Here is a 24,204-nt window from a genome sequence, read left to right on the forward strand (position 1 = left end):
TGTTTAACTATATTAAACAATAACGTTTAGACATTGTATATCATGTATTACTTACTAGCTTCTGGTTTATTGAGATCAAAAATTCGCACAAGTTTTTCATTACTTCCTGTAACCATACAGCTTGAATCCCTAGAAAAATCTACACTCTTCACAATATGATTGTGCTGGAAAGAGTGTAGCTCCTCCCCAGAAATTGCGTCCCAAACTTTTCCCGTGAAATCTGCAGCACCACTAGCAGCCCTTGTAGCTTCACTGTTTAAGGCTACTCCCCAAACAGCTCCTTTATGACCCTCAAATGTACCAATCCAGTCACCGGTATCGCCTTGACGTAACATAGGTTTGCCATCTGAAAATAAAGGGAAAATTATGAAAACAATACATTCATTGTTTAATGTACCGGGTGTCCCAATAAGAATGGCGCTCGGCCATATCTCAGAAACCGTTTATAGTACAGCTTTGGGGAAAAAAATTATAACAAAAGTTGCCTCGAGAAAAGCCTGGAAATTATTTTCATAATTTTAAGTCCACCGCTAGAGGGCGTAATTGAATATCAAAAATTAAAAAATCGAAATTTTACAAAATTTGCCTAATGAAAGGACACTGGAATTCCGATTATCGTATTCTTCATAAAATTCTGCGCATATTGTATTTTACAAGTTTAAGTCTACCTGTGCAAATAAGAGGTGGGGGTGAGTGGGAACCTTGTTATGAAAAAATCGCTGTAAGTCCGGTTCTGCTTAATCAATTTTTACAAACTTGGTCTTGTTGAAAACAGCTCTTTTTCGTCAATGTAATAGTTATAATTTGGAAACAGCCTATTACGTAATATGCCTGCTATGAAATCTAGTTTTCTTTGGAAAATATTAAATACAAGTATGTATTTTTTCCCTGTATTACAAAATTAGACCAAATTAGCAACAGAATACCGAAAACCGCATGTCTATACCTTTTTCTATCTCAAGATATCTTAAGAAACGTGTAAATTTTAAACATAACTGTTGCTGTCATATAAGTGGAAATATATAGAAGCAAGTAGTGTGCTATGGAAAAAAACAAAGAAAAATTTTCCAGATGTCACCGTATATAATAAATCAAAACAAAATATGAAAAACTCTACTACTGGGGTGACGTCTTTGGGGATATTTCATTGCATATATTCTAGCCGCAACAGTTGAATTTCTTATGCATTCAAAGAATGTGGCTATCATGTCAAATGCTTCTTAGTTTGTAGGAATCATCTTGAATTTCACTCTGTATAAATTTTATATAAAATTTAATAGAAACAAACCGCAACAAACCATCAATTAACAAATTTTTATGTTTTACTGATTTGACACATAATTTGACACATGATGACTTTTTGAAGTTAATACTTCTAATAGTTCTATTTTTTTCCATAGCACACTACTTGTTTCCACTTTGACTTCCTTAACTTAGTTTACCGGTGACAATAACAGTTATGTATTTTTCTTAGTTGGGAATAGGATAATTGATAGTAAAATATATTGAAATAAAAATTAAAAATTTTTTGTAGAAAATCTGACGTTTTTACATTTTCTACGATTCATCGTGAGAAAAGCAAATGCGCGGAGGCAACAATTCATAAAAATTTACATATTAACGCTATGTTTTGGTATTATTTTAAGTATTAAAATTAGTGTAATATTTAAATAAAAATAAAATTAAACTGTTTAAAATATATTTATTTCGCTAAAATCATAATAATAGAAGTATAACTTCTTACTCGCGTACAAAGTACACACACTCTTTTTTTTTGTTATATTTTATAGTGTTATTTGTCTTATTGTTGTTTTGATTCATTATATACGGTGACATCTGGACGATGTTCCTTTGTTTTTTTCCATAGAACACTACGTGCTTCTATATATTTCCACTTATATGACAGCAACAGTTATGTTTAAAATTTACATGTTTCTTAAGATATCTCGAGATAGAAAAAAGGTACTGACATGCGGTTTTCGGTATTCTGTTGCTAATTTGGTCTAATTTTGTAATACAGGAAAAAAAATACATACTTGTATTTAAAATTTTCCAAAGAAAACTAGATTTCTGAAAAAAATAAATAGCGTCTTCTAGCCGGCATATTACGTAATAGGTTTTTTCCAAATTATAACTATTACATTGACGAAAAAGAGCTGTTTTCAACAAGACGAAGTTTGTAAAAATCGCAGATTAAGCAGAACCGGACTTACAGCGATTTTTTCATAACAAGGTTCCCACTCACCCCCACCTTTTATTTGCACAGGTAGACTTAAACTTGTGAAATAAAATATGCACAGAATTGTATGAAGAATACGATTATTGGATTTCCAGTGCCCTTTACGCCCTCTAGCGGTGGACTTAAAATTATGAAAATAATTTCCAGGCTTTTCTCGGGGCAACTTTTGTTATAAATTTTTTTTTCCAAAGCTGTAGTATAAACGGTTCCTGAGATATGGCCGAGAGCCATTCTTATTAGGACACCTGGTACAGCTGTGGTCACTGAATAGTTTATACAGTAAAACCTGCCATATCCGGATCAATGTGGCGACAGACCGATCCGGATATGAAAAAATCCGGATATCAAGACCACTACTTCTTTTACAGTCTCTGAAACGTTTTCTCCTTCATACATTCCAGTAATCAACGCCGTCAATAACTTTCATCGATAGACATGTTTTATAGATTATATAATACATTATTTCGCCATCTTTTAGTTCTTCTTTTAGTGCGTTGTCCAACAGCAGGACTGCCTTTCTCGGTAGATTTCGGTAGATCCGGACGGCGCAGAACCGTCCGGATATGGGGAGGTCCGGATATGATAGGTCCGGATATGGCAGGTTGTACTGTACCTTCATTTTTACATTGTAATCCTCAATACTGTAAAAGGCATGGCTAACTAGAAACGTTTTTAGATTCCGTTCAAACGATTTAATAGTGTCAAGATGCATCTTATGTGTCACTGACATGTCACTGAACTTATTAAAACATTTAATCCCAATGTATGTAGGAGCATGCTGTGCAACTCCCAGGCGGGAAAAAGGCTGGTGTATGTTATCTTTTATAGGCGTGTATTATACGGATGTAGATCCACGTTCCTAAGGAATGTTTGCTCATGTTTTTTTTATATACATTATTAGTTGTAAGCCAACTATATAGGTAGAATATTTCTTTTTATTAATATTTTACACACTAACAATTTTCAGTACCTACTTGGGAATTTTGCTATCTCATCCAATATTAACAAATTACAGACAGTTTAGATTATAATGTATTTTACTATTTTACTTGGGAAATAAGTCACAATATAAGTTGGAAATTCAACATATTGAAGTTTTGACTTCCACTTCGGAAAACGTTATCAAAATACAAAATATTAATACACTAAACAAATTTTGTTTATGTTGCTTGGTTATTACTTGGTTTTATTATTTATAAAAGTTAATGATGACAATATCATTGTCAATTAATGTTTACATCTCAATACCAGTGAGCATTTTACTGCACGTAATTTGTTGTGTAAAGAAAGAAAAAGTAGGGATAGTCGTAAAATATTTGTACCAATGCTCTTAAGTTGATTGTTTTCAAGTTATAAACAATTTAAAACTGAAAATAGATTGAAATGTGGCGATTCTCAAGGTTCAAAAACATAAAAAAATATTATTTTTTAAATTGATAAATACTTAAATTCAAGTTCATACCTTATTTCTATTAGTTCTTGATAAAGTATTTTAGACTTATTTTATTTTAAAACATTGTTTTTTAGTTTTTAATGCCCATCTTCCTAGGCGTTCCTTATAAGGAACATTCCTCATTAACAATTAAAAAAATATATTTTATAATAAAACATGGGAAAAATTCTTATGGGGCCTAATAGGAGAAGGTGTAAACAGACAGGCGTGAACTTGAATTTATGTACTTGATGATTCCAAAAATAATATTTTTTACTTGTGTTTTTGACCCTTGAAAATCGTCATATATTTCCTTCTTTTTTCAGTTTTAAATTGTTTATAACTAGAAAACAATCAACTTAGAGAAAAATTACAAAAGACCTATTTTGTTTAGAATGGTCCGAAGAATCTGAAATAATTTCTGCCCGGTCGAAATTTTTTTAGAGTTCATAAAAAAAGTCATTTTTTAATTATTAATTAATTATAGTCAGAACAAAATTAGATCGGGCACACCTTGTTTTTTATAATTGTTAACACTAAATTACATATCCAATAATTTTTATCCAACAGATTGGTGCAGATCAACCCTATATCGGATCCTCTACTAGTACTTATCTCTTATTAATATATTATTCTTATTTAATTTGAATTTTTATTATTGTTTCAATAAATAAATTAAATTATAATATATAATAAATAGTAAACAACAAATTAATCCTTGTTAGTCACGTTTCTAAATTATTTGTCGTTCCAATAGATTTCATTTGAAAGTACATTACATTTAAAATTATAATTTCTTGACAACGTAAAAAAACACAGGAAGATTATTGAGGGTGACCTTCCATGTCTACTTGTAAGGTTTTATTTCAGGTCAAACAACTATTGTAGCAGCATGTTAATGTTTTTAATTAGGCCAAGGTACAATTCTTATAAACATGCAAGGTTACAAATTGTAACAAGAAAATAATAAAAATGTGTTTACCTTTACACGCCGAAATTAAATAATATCCGCTGTCTGTAACTTCACTAAAATCTAGATGAACCACGGGTCTCGTATGTCCACTACAAGTTAAAGGAGTTTGTCTTAAATTTGCCATGTTGTCAAAAAAATTAAAATAAAATCGAACTTTCATGCAAAAACAGACGACTACCCATCGAGTTGTTCTGTCAATGGATATCGTTGAACTAAAATTTTGACGTTTACCTGACGTTTCCAAATTGATTTCAATGTCACTGTCAGGTGTCAACTGTCGTCACTTAAATATGGTATGTACATAGCCACCTTTACTTTACAAGTCATGAAGAGAAAAAGGCAACGTCGCAATTGATGACGTCCGTAGTCTGACTTTCGGACTACCGCTTTCGAAACTACGATTTTAAAGTACAAATTCTGGTAAAATTTATAGTATTTTTTGAGTCGAACAAGAAAATATTATTAATTGGAAGTTTCTACAAAATAATATTAAAAGTAATTCCTTGTAAGTAACGTTTATTATACAAAAAAAAACCAATAACAAGAATATAAACGGGATTCATTTTTTTCGAATCCTAAGAAAACTAATAAGTATTTTTCAAAAATTTAAACGCAGAGTGAAAGATTACGTTAGGATCAAGGGCCCAAAGTCCCTGAAAACTTCTATGTTTATTTTAATAAGTTACAGGGCTGAAAAACTAAGAAAATTTAGTGTGATTTTTAATTTCAAATATGTCATTAAAAAAACTTTTTATTCATTCTAAGGGACTTTTGGCCCTCGGTAATAAAGTAATCTTTTATTCTGCGTTTAAATTTTTCAAAAATACTTATTAGTTTTCTCAGAATTCGAAAAAGATGATTACATTTAAAATGCAGGCGTCAAAATTTTGCATTTCCTTCCTTTCGCCTTAAAGTTTGTCGCACTTATTTGGAAACACCCTGAATTGATAAAGAACAAATCTAGTTGTTAAACATAAGCGAAGTAATCAAAAAAACAGAATGTTAAGAAAACCGGAGTCTATAGTTGGGTTTTAATTTCAGTATTTTATAAATGCCCGGTACACCATAAAAATTTAACTGGTTAGCAACAATATTATTACAGCTGTGTTGTTAAAGAATTAGGCTATAACATATTAAAAAAATCACTTAAATCTGCCAACAGGTTTGGGAAATATAAGGCATTAAAAATGACAAAATTTTTAAGTGGACGGATTTCTATATGCACGCAAGTTTATATAAAAATATATTATATTGAACTAAAATCATCTTAATAACATACCTTTTAATGTTCTTTATAATTTGGAGCACGAAATATTGCAAAATATTTCAGTTTCTCTGTAAATACAGTGAAAATTATTTAAAAACAAATGAGAACTGTCAGAATTAATCGGTCTACCAATAGATGTTGCCAAGTTTCAACTTCATGGCTTGTTAAGTAAAGGTGGCTATGGTATTGCATAATCGAAACCCATAAAAAAAGGACGAAGAAGAAGAAAAGTTCGTTAATTTAATGGTTCGTTATTTTAAAAACAAAAATGTCAAAAAGATTTGTGGAAGCATTTTACGGTAGCGACGAAGAAGTTGCCTGGGGTCCAAAGACCTCAAAAGAATGTAAGGCAGACATTGAAAGACATCGTCAATGGCAAGGTAGAGGTAGATATACTACACATTGTGAAATTAAAAGTTACAACAAAATACCCAACATACAGATTGAAAACAAGATGGAACCGTCTGAACCTGTTAAAGAGGAAGATAATCAAATTCCTGACATATCATCTTACTTAACAGCTTCAGAAGCTGGAAATGCTAGGAACGATTGTGAATATAAACACGATAGCTTATTGGAATATCACTCTGCAATTGAAAAAAGTAGTAACTCGGCACCTGAACCTGAAAGTTCTGTCTACTTTTCTGGCACGGATATAGAAAAATCGGCAAATACAAACGTAATAGAAGATAAGGCTCATCATTATAGAGATATTTCTCAATTAAACTTTGTGCAAAATTCTATGGAAAGGACCTGTGACTATATTTTTGAAAATGAGTATCAAACACTTATTGATAATACTTTTAATTCTCCTGGAAAGTCGTTTACAGATTTTGAGAGAGATGTATCTGCAAGTCCGATTGAAATTTCCAGTGATGAAGGAAATACTACAGGTGAATATCAAAATACAAGTTACATTCAAGTTAGCAGTGAGGATGAGAAAAATAAAAGTGATGAAGATACTGCTAAGGATATACAATTTCAAGAGAGTACTTATCATAATAGAGGTAAGGTTAGATAGATAGATATTTATTCATTTAAATAGGTTACCCTAATATACAATCAATGTAGAGAATAGATATTAATAATAATTTAGAAAATCGAATATAACTAAGCAACATCAAATGAAATTGAAACAAACTTTAAATAAATTTTACAACATATAATACCATACATTACCCACCCATAAAATTAACGTAATAAAGTATTACATCACTTGTTTCTAATATACAGCTTAAGTTTGGTTTTAAAAGATTTTAGTGACATCGTATTTTTTAATTCACCCGGTAGAGCGTTAAACTCATTAAAACCCCTGAATACTAATGAGTTCATCGTCATTCTATAATTTGTTTTTGCTATGTAAATATTCCCCATATTTCTTGTAGAATAATGTAATTGTAATTTTTATTACACACTATAAACTGCTTAAAGTAATCTGGAGCTACATTATTAAGTATTTTATAAACCAAAATCATTGTATAATAATACAGTTTCTCTTCAATTGTGAACCAACTTAAAACCTGTAGCATATATGATACAGGTGTAAGTCGATTTGTTTTCAATATAATTCTCATGCCACGATTTTGTAGTTTTTGTAGTTGATTGAGTTTATTTAAAGTGTAAGACATCTTATAACTCTTTAAATAATGCCAGGTCTGTGAGTTTACAAATTCTCCATTTCTGGACCTCGGAGGTAAACTACACTATGTTGTTTTGAGCAAGTGTGTTTAGCGTGTATTTGCAACAAAGTTTACAGCACACAATGTTATAAAAATCTGATATATCACATAATTGTTTGAAAGACAATATAACCATATTGTTAACCATCATTACTCCAACACTTTTCTAGTAACCTCTGGTGTACCTCAGGGCTCTCATTTGGGTCCACTTTTGTTTAACCTGTTTATTAACGACATTGTCACCTGCTTTCTCTAACACTTCTGCTCTCTTATTCGCTGATGATCTTAAATGTTATCAAATCATTAATAATCAAGATGATGCAATATCATTGCAATCAGATTTAGATAATTTAGCCAACTGGTGTCTTGATAATGGGATGGATTTGAATGTCAACAAGTATCACATTATCCGGTTTTGTCGAAATCATCATTTATCAGTATTTAATTATACCATAAATGATCAATTATTGGATACGGTAGACTCAATTAAAGATTTAGGTGTTGTTCTTGATTCCTCTCTGAGCTTTAACCATCACATCAACAATATTACTCAAAGATCCATGAAAATGCTTGGCTTTGTTAAAAGGACAACTCGTGATTTCACGAACGTGTTCACTATTAAAATGCTCTATTGTTCTTTAGTCAGGACGCACCTTGACTACTGTTCTCCAGTTTGGTCCCCACATTATTTACACCTCAAGAACAAACTTGATAGTGTTCAACATAATTTTCTTAGATATATTGGGTTCAAAAAACACATCAATTATAATTATACAGATATGGAACGATTTTTGAATATCTCTTCTCTGGATGTCCGTAGGAAGCGTAAAGATCTTACAGTATTGTTTAATATTATCAATGGCATATATTACTGCCCTGAACTCCTTGCTAAAATATTGTTGTTTGTTCCACCACGATCAACAAGACAAATTCAAACCTTTCATATTTCTTTTCATAGATATAATTACTCATATTTTACTTTTGTTCCTAGAACACTAAGACTTGCTAACTCCCTAGGTGACCTTTTACTTTTTGGTAACTCTGTTGATGTTTGTAAGAACCATTTAACCAAATTAAATATTTAGCAATGTCATAACCTTGTTATTTGTTAGTAATTAATGTTTTGTAATTATTTTACTTTGTCATGTCTTTTTAAATGTTTTGTACTCTCTCATTTTATTCTTATATATTCAACACTGTAATTATCAATATCTTATTAATGTATTACCGAATTGGGCTTGCCCGTATAAATAAATAAATAAATAAATATTTTAATGATAATATGTACATACAGTCCGTCTAATTTACTTACTGTTGCACGTCATTATTTACATTAGAGATCTAAGTTGACATTAGTGGAAAAAGATGGCGTCAGCTGTGAAACATGCGGAAGACGACGCTCCCGATAAAACGGCATTTAAATGCTGCAAAACGAAAAGTTCTACTGTGGTAATCTGTGTTAGTGCGGTAGCCTTTTCCACAATTCCTGTGTGAACAGAGATTGGGCCGGAAAAGTAGTTTTCGTCGACAAAAGTCGTATTTACTGTTGTGATGCGGAAGCTTAGAAGACCGAGGTTAAAGAAGACAAAGATAGCCAAAATGTAACACCAGAGAACATAAAAGATTTGAGAAGGTTAGTGGATGAATTAACTGACAAAAACAAGATTCTACAGGAAAATGCCAATCTGTGGAAGGAAAAGGCCTGGCGCAAATTGATCCTAAGTGAACACAACCTGGCACCTGCGAGTTGCGTAGAGAGTTCTGCGCATCCTAATATCAGTCAATACGGTGCCAGGTCTAGCCATGCGACCGTTTGTCATCGGCGTACAGTTTTCTGGTGTCGTGGGACACGTGACTCAATTCTCAGTTGCGGTTTTGTTTTCGAGATGGACGTAGAAAAGCTAATAGAACTCGTTCGGAATTACTATTATTATAAACAACACTGATTGTGATTGGATTGTCGTTGCAAAAACTGCTTACCTATTACATATATTTATATCTTGTCTACATATTTTATTTTTAAGCATGAACAAGCCTGGTATGATGACACATTTTATTTGAGGGTTATGCGATATTCACAGATATGCTTAACGGTTTTTAGTAATGGATCATTTTTAATGATAATGTTGTGTAGATTTAAGAAATGAATGATATTTACAAAATTTTTATACCTATAGAAAAGGGATTACGCCATCATTTGTGACATATGCCCGATTTCACCAACGATACCTAAACAGTTGCCTTATTAAGTAATTCTTATCGATAGGAACTTCCTAAGTCAGTACTTAAGAACAATAGCGTTTCACAACTAAAAGAACTGTTTATCTAGGAAATTCTTTCCTAGGTATTAATTCGGGTATGTTTGAACTATTTTTGATAAATAAAAAGAAGAATAAGATGACATTACCTTACATTTTTGATTATTTGTCAAAATTGTTTGCTAAGTTGGTTTTATTCAGTTTTGTACCTACTGTTATAGTTATTTTATTTAGTAGTTATAGTTATTTTTGAATTCAGTTTGTTAAGTTTTGTATGTTATTTGTATATGTACAGTGAAATGGAGGAAAAGAAAAGAGTTGTAAATTTCACATATATGACGAAAAATTAAAGTTAGGTAAATTGTCATTAATGAAATATTTTTAAAATAAACACCATGTTAAAAATTGCTTCTTTTATTATTAATTTTTAATGATAGGCTTTTAGTGATATCATGAATGGGTTTTGAAACACAACACTATGAAACTACAAGAAGAAGAAGAAACACAACCTACTTTGTTAGGTAGTAGGTAGACTACATAATTTTGACAATAGACCTGTAAGAAACTCCAAACGATTTTCTATATTTTCCAACACATTATATTATTAATATAAAAGATAACACAAAATTACCACTAATATACCCAATATTACAGAATAACAGAAAAATTAAGGTAAGAAACAAATTATTGACAAACGTCACAGTACATTAGTCAAAATTGTAAAAATATAACCTGACTGTCACCGATAAGTAATACCTAAAGTTTAAGGACATCGAAAACCGTATCCTAACGCAAGGTAATGCTTAAGCGCTTTAGGCAATTCTTATGGTACGGTGAAATCCGTTTTAGAGTTAGGAAGTACCTAAATCCACTTAGGTAATTCTTAAATATTTAGGTATCGTTGGTGAAATCGGGCATTACTTTGTCTTCATACTTACTTAACTCAATAATGCACATATTGTCGTTGATCTTTTGTACCTTATTTAAGTCTGCCATTATTCGTAGCTCTTTATTCAAAAAGTTTCCTATTTCATTCTTAAGCTGTTCCATATCAGACATACTTATTGGCAAACCCTTCATTATTAAATTATTTTTCTTTCTTTCTTTTTGACAGATTTCTAAAGTTAGCTCTAATTTATCCATTTTCTGTTTCATACTTATCATTTCCTTTTTTAAATATTCATTTTCTTGAATTATTTGTTTAATCTTTTCTTTGTAATCGCTATTCTCTTTTCTGAGTTTTTTCATTTCTCCTACCAACTCACCTACCATGTTTTTTATATCCTCTAGTTCCTTATCTTTCTTTTTATTATCAGTTATTAACGTTTTTATCAGTTCCGTAATTTCATTCTCTCTATCTCCATCATTCTTTTTATTGGGAGATCGATATACTCTTCTGCTCTTACTAAAGATTTCCTCATATTCATTTCCTTTCCTTTTACCATCCTCTGATACGTAAGTGTCGCTGCCGCTGTCCGTCATCTTAATTTCAATTACTATTATAATAATTAATTGTTTGACTGTATTTTACTGGTATTCCTATTTCTATCTGGATGTTGTTTATTTTTATTTATAAAATAAATAAAATCTAACTACTTAATTACAGTAAAGGTTTAATTCAAATTGTTTATGCACAAGGAATTTGACACCGATTTCAACTAGGTCAAATGTATAAAACCAATACTAATTAAAATCACCTACCGCTCGCAAAATGTTAAATCAAAATCCTTCTGTGTCCTTTGTACACAAACAACATTCACAACACTAAATAATCCTAAATCACTTTTAAATCAATTTTTAAATCAATTTAAATCAAATTAATATTCAATATAAATAAATAAAATCTTTAGAAATAGAAAACAATAATTAAGTTATAATCTTACGTTAAAGTACATAATAAAAACAGTAAATATAATGAAACAAATACAGTAAAGAATATAAACAAATATGAAGTGTCATCACCACAACTGTCAAATAAATGTTACCAATTTACGCCAAAATATCACCTTCGTAGTATGCTTGGAACCTTCATAGTGTAAACACACACATTGAAGACGAGTTCATTCATTACAAAGCAATTAGTGAGCAGGTTGTTAACTAGTTGATTTATAAAAAAAATAGTTAAGAATCATGGCTTCCGAGAGCAGCGAAACAGAAGAAGAGGAAGAAATGGAAATGGACGATGCCGGACAGTGGACAAAAGTGAAAAGGAAAAAGAAAAAACATTTGGCTAATCCAGCAAAAAAAAAGAATCACACAACCACAACTATCTCAACAGCAAGTGCAAGATATAATAATTGGACCTAAGTCTTCTGAAAACATAACACAACAAACTCAGCAAAACTCACAAAAAGATATCAGCACTCCAAGTCATCAAAAAAAGGTAACTAACAACAACACACAAAACTATTCACTTCAAATGAAAACCATCAGTAATAAAAACTGTAAACAATTTTTTTTTAACAACTCATCAAGAATTATCAAGGTTACAGTTGGCTAATTATTGGAGTGTTGGAGATCCAAACTCTTCCGATGTAATAATAAAAACTATAAGTGGTTTTGCTTTAAAAAGTAATCAGGATAATAAACACATTAAAACAAAGCTGAAATCATTAGTCCAGTCAAGTGTGGTCAAAGAAACAAATTCCAACCAAAATCAATCAACACCATATAAATCACAAAACACAACTTTCGCCTGTGTTATATCATCGGTAGAATTGGATATTGAGGATATACATATAAAAGACCACCTTATCAATATCGGAATAACACACAGATACTGCAAAAGAATTACATCAAGAAAAACCGGAAAACTGACACCTGATTAGAATAATTACGGGAGATTACTCATCATTTCAAAAACTATTAAGCGAGGGAGTGTTCTTTAAGAACTACCACTATCCTGTTTATCCCAGTCAACCACCCGAACCTTCTCCTATCCCATGTTCCAAATGCTTACTATATACCCACACTATAGAGAACTGCACCACATAAATAAGCTGTAGGAAATGCCAAGGAAAACATTCAACACAAATGTGCATCTCTTCCAGAAAAGTGTTTGTCATGCAACGCTGAAGACCACCAAGCATGGTCACCTAAATGTCTTAACATACCAACTAAACCTATCGAAGGAATTCCTAATGCGCGCATTAAGTCTATGAACAAAAAATCCTCCGAAATGCCATCAGAAATTACTGGTACAAGCAGAATACATTCACCAATGACATATCATGATCATATTATTGAAACATATACTAACAAACTAAATAATCCTAAAAATAAAGATTGTCAAGAAATCATAATTAAGCTAAAAAAGAGATTTGTACATCTATATAACATTGATACTACCCCAGTATTTAGCGGAAATCGACTATTTATACTCATGTTCGATCTGGAAAAACCAACCAATGACTCACCAACTATGCCACAGGAAGGCCTTGCAATATTTCAGGATAATGGCTCATAAGTACTGATGTAAAATTTACGGGAAGATTCGAACGCCGGAAAGTTTCCGGAAACTTTCCGGGAATATTGGAAACTTTCGGAAACTTATGGAAATATTGTATTTTTATTAAAAATATTATAATAAATTAGGGGCCGTCCATTAATCACGTGATGTTTTTTTTGGCATTTTTTAACCCCCCCTCCTCCTTGGTGATACATGGTGAGGTTTAAAACTAACCCCTCCCCCACCCCTATATCACGTGTATTTTTTAGTATCTACAAAAAATTTATTTTTTAAATAAATGTAAAATACACATCATCTAATTTTATTATAAAAAATTAAAGACCACAATAATAACGCTTAGAGGTAGACAGAAAGGTTGCAGGTTGTTTTTGACTGACAAAATAATGAAAGAAATGCGAGAAACTTTTTGTACTAAATTAGTATTATATTACTAATGTATTATACATAATATGTAATTACAGTGGAACCCCGTTAACTCGGATTAATCGGGACCGCGGCCGATCCGGGTTATCGAAAATCCGGGTTAGCCGGAGAAAATGGTAAAAATTAATAAACTATGGTATGCTTACAGATAAACTCCGTTATAATTGTCACACAGACACTGGTAAACCACGTTAGCATTCCACACAAAACCACACATACAAAGCGTCGTCAAGAGTCTCATTCTTAGCTTTATTAGCTTTGCACCGACTGTCCAAACTGTCTTTTGTTATCATTTTGAAAAAAAATTCTTCGATTTTAGTTATATTTTTCTTCCAATCCGATGCTGTAGATGTACCGACATCATTATCAAGATGGCGCCGAACGATGCGCACGTGAAATTACTCCTCTCTGTAAATGATGAGAATTTTAAGGAAAAAGCATTCAAATGTTGCCAGAAAACTACTAACGTTATAGTGTGCATAAAATGTGGAAGTATTTTTCATTTATCTTGTTCATCAAGAAAAAAGCAGAAATGTATAAAGTTATGTGATTCTAGAATTGTATGTGAGACATGTGAACAATCTGAAAATCCCAAAGGAAACTCAGTAAGTCATACTCAAGAGGTAAATGCACATATCCTACAGTTGGAAATTGATTTTCTAAAAACAATTTTAAGTGAAAAAGAGGAAAAATATAAAATTTTATTTGATAATAATCAATTGTTAAAAAGAACTAACGAGCTCCTTGAAGAAAAAGTAAAACAAAAAACTAAAGAACCTGAATTCAAGGTAATTAACGTTGACAAAAGAAAAAACTGGACTTCCCCTGGTAAAGATGATAAACAACTACAAAATGTTAATGACCTTACTAATAGTAAACAAACTGAATTAGTAGTGACTAAAATTCCTGCAGACGGAACGCTAGCGCGATCCTCAACATCGACAAACTTTGGAAATGAAGTGCCAAATGAAAAAAAATACATTACATCAAGACAAATGAGTGCCGCAATGCAAGAAGCCAAAACTCAAACTGTTTTACATAATCTGTTGAACACTGAAAATAATGCTCCGGTTCTTTCAGAGTCTTCAAGCAACGGTGCGTGGACACAGGTAGCTCATAGAAAAAAGAGGAAGTTCTTAGTTGGAAGTACCGAGTCACCTTGCAACATTGAGGCTGTTCCACAAATGATCAACCTACATGTGACTCGCCTAAAGCCTGATACAAAACCGGAGCAATTAGAAAAGTTCCTGGAAAATCATTTAGATGGCGTAAAATGCGAAATCCATCAGTCCAAAAAACCTGACATATATGCATCCATGAAAGTGACCATTAGACGAGACTTAATTAAGAATGCATGGAAGCGAGAAATCTGGCCCAGCGGAGCATTAGTCTCGTTTTTCAAGATGAGGAGGACGCTGTCGCATTAGGTGGGTCCTCAAGCAATACAACTATTTCACGTATAGTAAATGACTTTAAATTGAAGTTAATCTCGGTTAATGTACAATGTTTAACAAACAAACTTTTAAATCTTGAGCTTTTTTCTAATGCTGAAAAACCTGACATTCTATGTATTCAGGAGCACTGGTGTAATGAGGATAATATTAATCTTATTTATATCCCAGGGTACACTTTAGTAACCCATTTTACTAGAAAAAATAAAATACATGGTGGAACTCTTATTTTATCTAAATCTGGGACAGACAAGTATGCAGTCTCAGTCGTTGATTGCCGTAAATTCTCTGAGGAAGAAAGCTTTGAATGTTGTGCTGTGACTATTTTAATCAGTAACTGTAAATTTCTAGTCATTAATGTGTACAGAACGCCTAACAGCAATCTAGATTCTTTTATAAATAATTGTTTTAATATTTTAGGTCATTTTCACAACCGTGTTGATAAAATTTATCTCTGTGGAGACTTTAATATCAACTACTTAATTCAGAGCAATGAAAAACTTCGATTAGATGATCTTTTTCAATCGTTTGGTTTGTCTCTTAATATCCCAAATATACCAACACGTATTTTCATGAATAACAATAAAGTAACAAAAACAAAAATTGACTACATTGCTACTAATAATATCACTATGAATCATACTTGTCAAGTCAATCAACCCAATATGGGTGACCATCTTGCCATTGTTTTTGACATTGTTGTAGGTCGTAATCAGGATAGGATGGAATCTAATATAAAACAGCAGTGTTTTAGGTGTTTAAATGATAATAATTTAGACATCCTAAAACAAGACTTAATGAGGATTGGTTTTTGCGAGGTATACAATGAAAGTAATATTAATAACGCTTTTATCGAATTTATGGATACTTTAAACTTTGCTATTACTTCAAACTGTCCCCTTAAAAGTAAAATAGGTAAGGACGTGCATAAAAGTAAAGGTTGGGTTGATCATGACATATATGCTAGGAGTAAACAATTAAAAAACCTATTTAATGAAGCTAAAAACTCTAATAATAGTAACATCTGGAATGAGTATAAAGCTACCAAGAAGGAATACAATAATCTTATTGCTGAAAAGAAAAGGGAATTCAATTATCTTCAAATTGTAAGTAGTAATAATAAACAAAAAACTATGTGGAGTATAGTAAATAAAACTATAGGGAGAAAGCAAAGTACTAATAAAATTAAACTCAAAATTGAAGACAAACTAATATCAGATGATAAAAATTTAGCTCAATATTTTGCATGCCATTTCAATGACAGAAATAATGCACTAAAAAATAGGCTTGACAATAACCCTCAAAACTGTACTTTATCACATAGGTGGACTATAGACAGTTTTGTTTATTTTCCAGTAACATCTGATGAGGTTCTCGATATTATTTGTGGTCTTAAAAATAAACATTCTTTTGGAAATGATGAATTAAACACAAGAATGATCAAACACATCAAGGATGTTATATCAGAACCGCTGGCATATTTAATTAACCTAGTATACAACACAGGTGAATTTCCTGAAAACCTAAAATTAAGTAAAATTGTTCCAGTATATAAAAAATCCGATCACACTTGTATTGATAATTATAGACCTATTTCCTTGTTAAATGTAATTTCAAAAATTTTTGAACGAGCTTACTACACTAGGATCATACAGTTTTTGGACAAAAATAATGCACTGTGTTCAGAACAGCATGGCTTTCGATCCGGAAGATCAACAGAGGGGGCTACTGAAGTATTTATGGAATCTGTCTATAGGCACCTTGATGATGGTCTTCTTGTAGTGGGTATCTTCTTTGATCTTTCCAGAGCATTCGACAGTCTTAAATTTGAATTTGTCCTTAACAAATTGTATGTCCACGGAATAAGAGGTAACATGTTAAATTTATTGAACTCATATCTTCTGGAGAGGAAATTCTATGTTGAATTAAACAAGGAAAGGTCAGACATCTTCAGTGTAGATGTAGGAGTGCCGCAGGGATCTGTGTTGGGACCACTGCTATTTCTTATTTTTGTCAATGACCTACCCGATCATATTACTCATGACCACATTGTAATGTACGCAGATGACTCATCTGTGATTGTATCAGCACATACATACGTAGAGCTTCAAAATAGAGTGTCAAGGGTTATCAGATTATTCCAAACATGGTGTACACAAAACTTGCTACAACTGAATATTGATAAAACATCGTATATACATTTTAGATGCAAACGAAATATGCCAGTTGTGTCTATTCCTGAAATTGTAAATATTCCAGACATAAAATTTTTAGGTGTATTCTTGGACCAGTTTATGAGTTGGGATGTTCACGTTGAATATGTTAATAAGAAACTAAATTGTTCATTCTATGCTTTAGTACAGTTGAAGAGAACACTCAGTATTAAAACTCTCATTAATGTATATTATTCTTTGGTTTATTGTCACCTTACTTATAATGTTACGTTATGGGGTAATTCCACAAAATCAGACACAGTGTTTATTAAACAGAAGAGAATTATTAGACTTATCTTCAATATTCCTTTTGGGCATACTTGTAAGCAAGTTTTCATTAATAACAATATCTTACCGTTGCCTTCCATATATATCTTGAAATCCATATTGTATATTAAGCATAATTTACATTCATTCAAGAGAAATTCTGATTTACATGCATACTCAACTAGGAATGCCAATCAGTTTGTTACTGTTGGTCACAAACTATCCAAATTTGAGAAGTCCACAGATTATGTGGGGGTCAGGCTATATAATCATCTTCCAAATGAAGTTAGATCTTTGCATCCGGTGAAATTCAAAAGAGTTGTGAAAAGTATACTATGTAAACATGCATTCTACAGTGTAGAAGAATACTTAGCAACTAGATTGCTGTTATGAGTTCTGTCTAATATTAATAATTTTCATATTTATCAATGTACATTATGTTAAATCTAAAATTTAAGTGTATGTATAGGTATTTGATTATGTGTCTGTGACTATATTGTGTTGTATATCTGACGTGTATATCCATCTTTATGATGGCAGCTGTAAAGCTATACCAATAAAGTATTCTATTCTATTCTATTCATATAATGCTGCAAGATTCGCCTTTATCAATTCTACTTAACGCTTCTAGTTTCTTTTCCATTGTCACTACAACATTTTTACGTTTTGTTGCCCTAGACAAAACACACGCAAACACAAAATCTGAATAGATTTACGAACGATTACAGAACGGAAGCGAACAATACGACTTTACTACACACAATACCGTCTCTGATGTTATGTTATTTAATAACAGTGATGATTAAGACCATTGTTAAAAAATAGTTTTAATAGTCTTTTCTAAACAATGCTAAGACAGTTTCAAATAAATAAAGGATACTACAGGTGCCTGTTGTTTTCGATAACACGACGACAATGAATGTGGTGTGCCATGAGTCATTTTTACTATGGTATATGTAGTTCAAATTACACAAATACCCATTATCTCTCAAATATTATAGGTCTGGATCCCACGTATGAAAAAAAAGTTGATTAATAGCAAGCTGAAAATTTGTTAATAGCTTATGGGTGTCTAGTCGGATAAACTTTGATATCTGCGAACACTGGAACAGGGGCAGTTTTAATTGTGGAACAGGTTAAAAATTTGGAACGGTCACACCACGAAAACGGCACATTTATTTTGTCCGACAGAACAGACTTAAACTCTCCGAACAGAGATTAAACTCTCATGCAAAAATCAGACTGCTATTTATTGCTAAACAGGTAAATTTTCATTGTATACCAGGTGTATGAATCAAACTGTGTTTCTTCTCAAAGTATGCCTCACCCTGTGGAATATTCTAGCATTTATAAAATACTGAAATTAAAACCCAACTATAGCCTCAGGTTTTCTTAACATTCTGTTTTTTGATTCATTCACTTATATTGGATAATTTATTTATTTATTTATTTATTTACGGGCGAACCCATTTTACAAAATGCTGTACAATTTTACAAGTACGATAATTAAAAAAAAAATATAATTAACATGTTAAAGGTTTAAAACAAAATAAAACATTTATAAGCTAAAAATTACAAGACAATTAAACATGAAAGTACACAGACAAATAATATAAGTAATAAACATAAAAAATCAAAAGTAGGTACCTACATCTGATAATAACTGTCGTCAAGTGATATTTGACAATACGGCTTTGAATCTATTTAAGCTGTAGGAAAAGTCGAGTTCCTGAAATTGATTTGCAATTCTTTGGCTTCGAGATAAGAACGAAGAATAAAAAAGTTAGGTACATTAACAACTAGCCATGTTCTTCATCGGTACAGGGTTTTTCTAAATAAGTGTGACAAACTTTAAGTGGTAACTCTGCATGAAAAAAGAATGACAGTTTGCTGTATAATCGTATTTCCGCAAATGCTTTGTTTCCCAGATACTGGGGTTTGAATCTTTTCTTACATACTGACGATTTATTTATTGCTTTAAAACCGGTTGAGATATGCAAATGAAATTTGGTGGGTTTTAATACATACCTAGTCATTGCACATTTTTTGACATACAATTAAGAATTTAATATTCACCATTGGCGCTCATACTGGTAATATGACTGATCATATTACCAGTATGTATTGTAATGTTAATTAATACGTTTATAACGATAATTTCCACCTCCACTAGTTTCATCTCTTTTTGTTTGGCAATGTATTGTTTTCCATCTTTTGAGCTATTTTGCCAGTTATTAGCACGCTCATCACTGTATACCTAGTAATTTCCAGCCACGTCTAGTCTGTTAAAGTGTAACTAACTATGCAAAAAAATAATTACTAAACTTGTTTATTTTTCTTATAGGTGCAGCTAATTGTTCTCTTTCATCTGCAATCTCCCTCCCAGAAATCGATTTGCAACAGTTTAATGAGTCCAGTGACTGCCCCTTAGATGATACAATAGAAAAAATTAATGCCATTTTAAAACAGGCAAATCTATCTATGAATGACAGCTATCAAAGTAGTGATGAAATAGCAGAAAGTGATAAGGAAAATGTAGCTGAAAATTCCGTAGCTGATATTTATAAAGATGCCAATGATAAAAAAGGAAGTTATAAATTGTGTCCACCACCCGTTAATTTAATATCAGGATCATTTTTACAAAAATCTATGTCTTCAGTTACCCCCATTAAAGATCACACAAATTTGAAGTCTCCGAGTCCATATAAGAGTAACATTCCTTTATTTAAAAAGTCACCAAAGTCATTTAGGGTACCAAATGTTCCTCCAAAATTAAAAAGTGGTCAAAAAACGTTAAAACCTAATCTTAAAGATATTGTTAGTCCAGTTAGAATGTATATTAATTACAGTACAAATCCTGTATTAAAAAAGAATGTACATCTGGTAGACAGGAAGGTGACCAACAAAGCTGATATATCTTCTAGAATTCCAGAGGTTAAAAGAACTGATAATATTGATTCCCTGCCTACTACAATTTACAAACCTTCCAAACGCCAAATATTAGCTTCTGAAAAACATCTGAATCTCCCTGCCTCCATAGAAAAAATGGTCATTAAATCTAATGTGATAAGAAGTGAAAAGAAGTACCAGCCAACGTCCTTATTTACAAATATGAGTTTAGATGCAGACTCAGAGCTAACCAAAACATCTCTAAGTGAGAGCCAGCTGTCCGAGTCAGATCCAAACATGTCTATGTTATACAAAGCATCAGCACTGAGAAAGTAATTACATATATGATTTATTAGGTTCCATGACAGTTCATAACCCGACAAATGCTAACAGTGACAGTTCGTAACTATACATATTCGTAACGCCAAGATTTATTTTTTTTTTTTTAGCAAATTTAGTATTATTGAATTTACACAAAAATGCATTTTGCATACATTCCTATGCTAAAAGTAATGGTACTTTTTTTTATTTATTTCGGTTAAAGAATTTTTTAAAATTATTTGTCTTGAATTATCACTTTATAAAACTAAGTGTTAAAAATAATGAAACAAGTAAAAACAGTTTAATAATAATAATGTATTTACTATAATAAATAATACAATTTACATTACTAATAGATTCTATTTTTTATTTTAAGACATAATTTTAAAATGTTGTTCGGAAGCTATTTCCTTGTGGCATTTTTATAATCAACTATTTTCAATGGGAAATAAGCCACAATTTTACCAAAAGATGATTTTATTAACGTTTCGACGCCCTAGTCGGGTGTTGTTGTAAAATGCAAAATAATACTAAATTAAACAAAAATGTTGTTGCTTAGTAAAAAATTCTTCTAATAATTTATTTAATCTGACTCATTTATATCGGCAATTCAGACATGTATTTTAGTAGAAGACTTTAAAATGATATTGCCAATATTGATGAATTGCGTTCCTGGGACGACTTTACTAAAAGATAGTTCATTTGATTACATCAACTCAAGAATATCCGCCACAAAAAATCATAGCATGTGATCTGTCTTTAAAAAGACAACCAAATGCAACGGTGGCAGTAAAATTCTCGCGCTAGAGACTCCATAGTAAATCACGAATGAAAACCAGGAAAAACCTTGTGATACTATCCCGACATCGTAAGTATTTGGGCTTACATTTAGTTTACTCTCAAACATAATACCAAATTCCGACTTTAATAATATATATTATATGCTATTTTAAATTATAAATAATAATAATACATAGATATTATATACATAATACTAAAATATAAAATATGTACTAACTCGAAATGTTACTGACTTACTAATCGTGGTATTTTCTTTCTATTGACTTCCTCTTTCAGTATGGGTAACCACATCCTACTGCATTCTACCGAGGAATTTGCGATACAATTGGTTTCATTTAGCATAATTAGAGCCGCTTCTTTGATTTATCTCTTTTTACTATATGTTTCTTTCAGGACTATACTTGAATCTCTCCACTGAACTCTATGTTCATTATCCCATGCGTGTTGACATATTTGAGATGTATCAAATTCTCTATTTTTAATATAAGACTGATGTTCACTTATTCTAACGTTTAATGGTCTTGATGTTTCACCTATATAAAATTGTTCGCATTCACAAGGTATTTTATAAATATTCACAAGGAATTTGGTATTAGATTTGAGAGTAAACTAAATGTAAGCCCAAATACTTACGATGTTGGGATAGTATCGCGAGGTTTTTCCTGGTTTTCCCTCGTGATTTACTATGGAATCTCTAGCGCGAGAATTTTACTGCCACTGTTGCATTTGGTTGTCTTTTTAAAGACAGATCACATTTTTTGTGTCGGATATTCTTGAGTTGGGTTGATTTCATGTAATCAAATGAACTATCTTTTAGTAAAGTCGTCCCAGGAATGCAACTCATCAATATTGGCAATATCATTTTAAAGTCTTCTACTTTAAAATGTAAAATACATGTCTGAATTGCCGATATAAATGAGTCAGATTAAATAAATTATTAGAAGAATTTTTTACTAGGCAACAACATTTTTGTTTAATTTAGTATTATTTTGTATTTTGACAATGACACCCGACTTGGGCGTCGAAATGTTAATAAAATCATTTTTTTGGTAAAATTGTAGCTTATTTCCCATTGAAAATAGTTGATTATAATTTTAAAAATCTATAATTAACTATTCTAACTGGGAAATATGCCACAAATTAACTTGAAAAAATAATTTTATTAACGTTTCGACTTCCACATCGGACATCGTTGTCAAAATACAAAATATTAATAACATTAATATTTGGTATATTGACAACGACGTCCATTAATGTTATTAATATTTTGTATTTTGACAACGACATCTGATGTGAAAGTCGAAATGTAAATAAAATTATTTTTTCAAGTTAAATTGTGGCTTATTTTCCAGTTAGAATAGTTAATTACAAAAATGCCACAAAGAAATAGCTTCAGAACAACATAAAAAATTTATTTCTCCACGAAATATGAAATGTGTCAAAAATATTTATTCTGATGCTGGTTCGTTAAATTGAGAAACGTAATTTCCATTGCAACTGTAAAAACAGTTAGTTTCCACATTAACAAAAATAAACAAAATAGGTCCATTCCATTGTCCTATTACGAATGTGTATAGTTACGAACTGTAGCTGTTACCAATTGTGCAGTTACGAACTGTCGTGTTACGAGATGCCTGTTCGCGATTTTACAAAACATACCCGCTCTCAGCACAAGCTCCGCCTACTACGCATACGTCATTCAGAACTGTAAGTATCCCTAACCGATATCAACACATTTTACTAAATTTACTTAGAGAAGAAATCTCGGAGGGAACAATAATGCAGTTTTATGGTTTGATAAATGTTTTATTATTTAAAACTTACAGATAAAACATAATTTTAGTGGGTAGGCGTAAAATTTGCTTGTAATGCATTCATTTTTTTTTTCGAATCCTGAGAAAACTAATTAGTATTTTTGAAAAATTTAAACGCAGATTAGATTTCAATATTACCGAGGGCCGAAAGTCCGTGAAAACTTATATGTTTATTTTAATAAGTTACAGGGGTAAAAAGGAGAAAATTGAATGTAATTTTTAATTTCAAATATCTTATTGAAAAAAACATCGAAATACATTTTGCTTACGTATTTAGGTGAAACGATGACCACCAACAAACTGACCACCACACTCAGGATTGGATTACTGCATATTAGTTTGTTCGAATGGCACCAAACGTGTTGGAATCGGGTGTATTTAGTAAGATGTGCTGATAGCGGGTAGGATTCTTAGAGTTCTGGATGGCGAATGCGTAGGAGGCGAAGTTTGTGATGAGAGCGGGTATGTTTTGTAAAATCGTTACCTGGTCACGGATTTACTATTAGTGTACTTCTTTCCTAACTAAAAATCTTTCTCCTTGGATCTGTGGCTCTTACAACAGAATTATATCATGAGTTAATGGGCTGGATCAATGCTTTTTCTGTCTTGTCACTTTTTAATCCGTAAATAAATATATCCCTGAGCTTAATTGCTTTAAATATGTCATAGAGCAAGAAACAAGTACGTTTCTTATACCATGATTTAGGT

General features: G+C 31.5%; 2 protein-coding genes across 2 annotated transcripts in view; one reads left to right on the top strand and one right to left on the bottom strand.

Annotated features, from left to right (window-relative positions):
- LOC126880435 (serine-threonine kinase receptor-associated protein) overlaps positions 1–4,876 on the bottom strand; it is a 57,554-nt gene extending 52,678 nt beyond the window's left edge. The window contains exons 1-2 of the mRNA XM_050644290.1: positions 4,654–4,876; positions 56–346 (exon numbers count right to left, since the gene is read on the bottom strand). Coding sequence (XP_050500247.1) covers positions 56–346; positions 4,654–4,804 — 442 coding nt within the window. The 5' untranslated portion in view covers positions 4,805–4,876. The remainder of the gene's footprint in view (positions 1–55; positions 347–4,653) is intronic.
- Positions 4,877–6,140: 1,264 nt separating this feature from the next.
- Positions 6,141–23,735, top strand: LOC126880432 (uncharacterized). The gene is made up of 2 exons (XM_050644287.1): positions 6,141–6,918; positions 20,016–23,735. The coding sequence occupies exons 1-2, from the start codon at positions 6,180–6,182 to the stop codon at positions 20,894–20,896; spliced, it is 1,620 nt and encodes a 539-aa protein (XP_050500244.1). The 5' UTR covers positions 6,141–6,179; the 3' UTR covers positions 20,897–23,735.
- Positions 23,736–24,204: the final 469 nt, after the last annotated feature.

This window comes from Diabrotica virgifera, chromosome 2 (genome assembly GCF_917563875.1).
Source record: "Diabrotica virgifera virgifera chromosome 2, PGI_DIABVI_V3a".
NCBI classification, from domain to species: Eukaryota; Metazoa; Arthropoda; class Insecta; order Coleoptera; family Chrysomelidae; genus Diabrotica; species Diabrotica virgifera.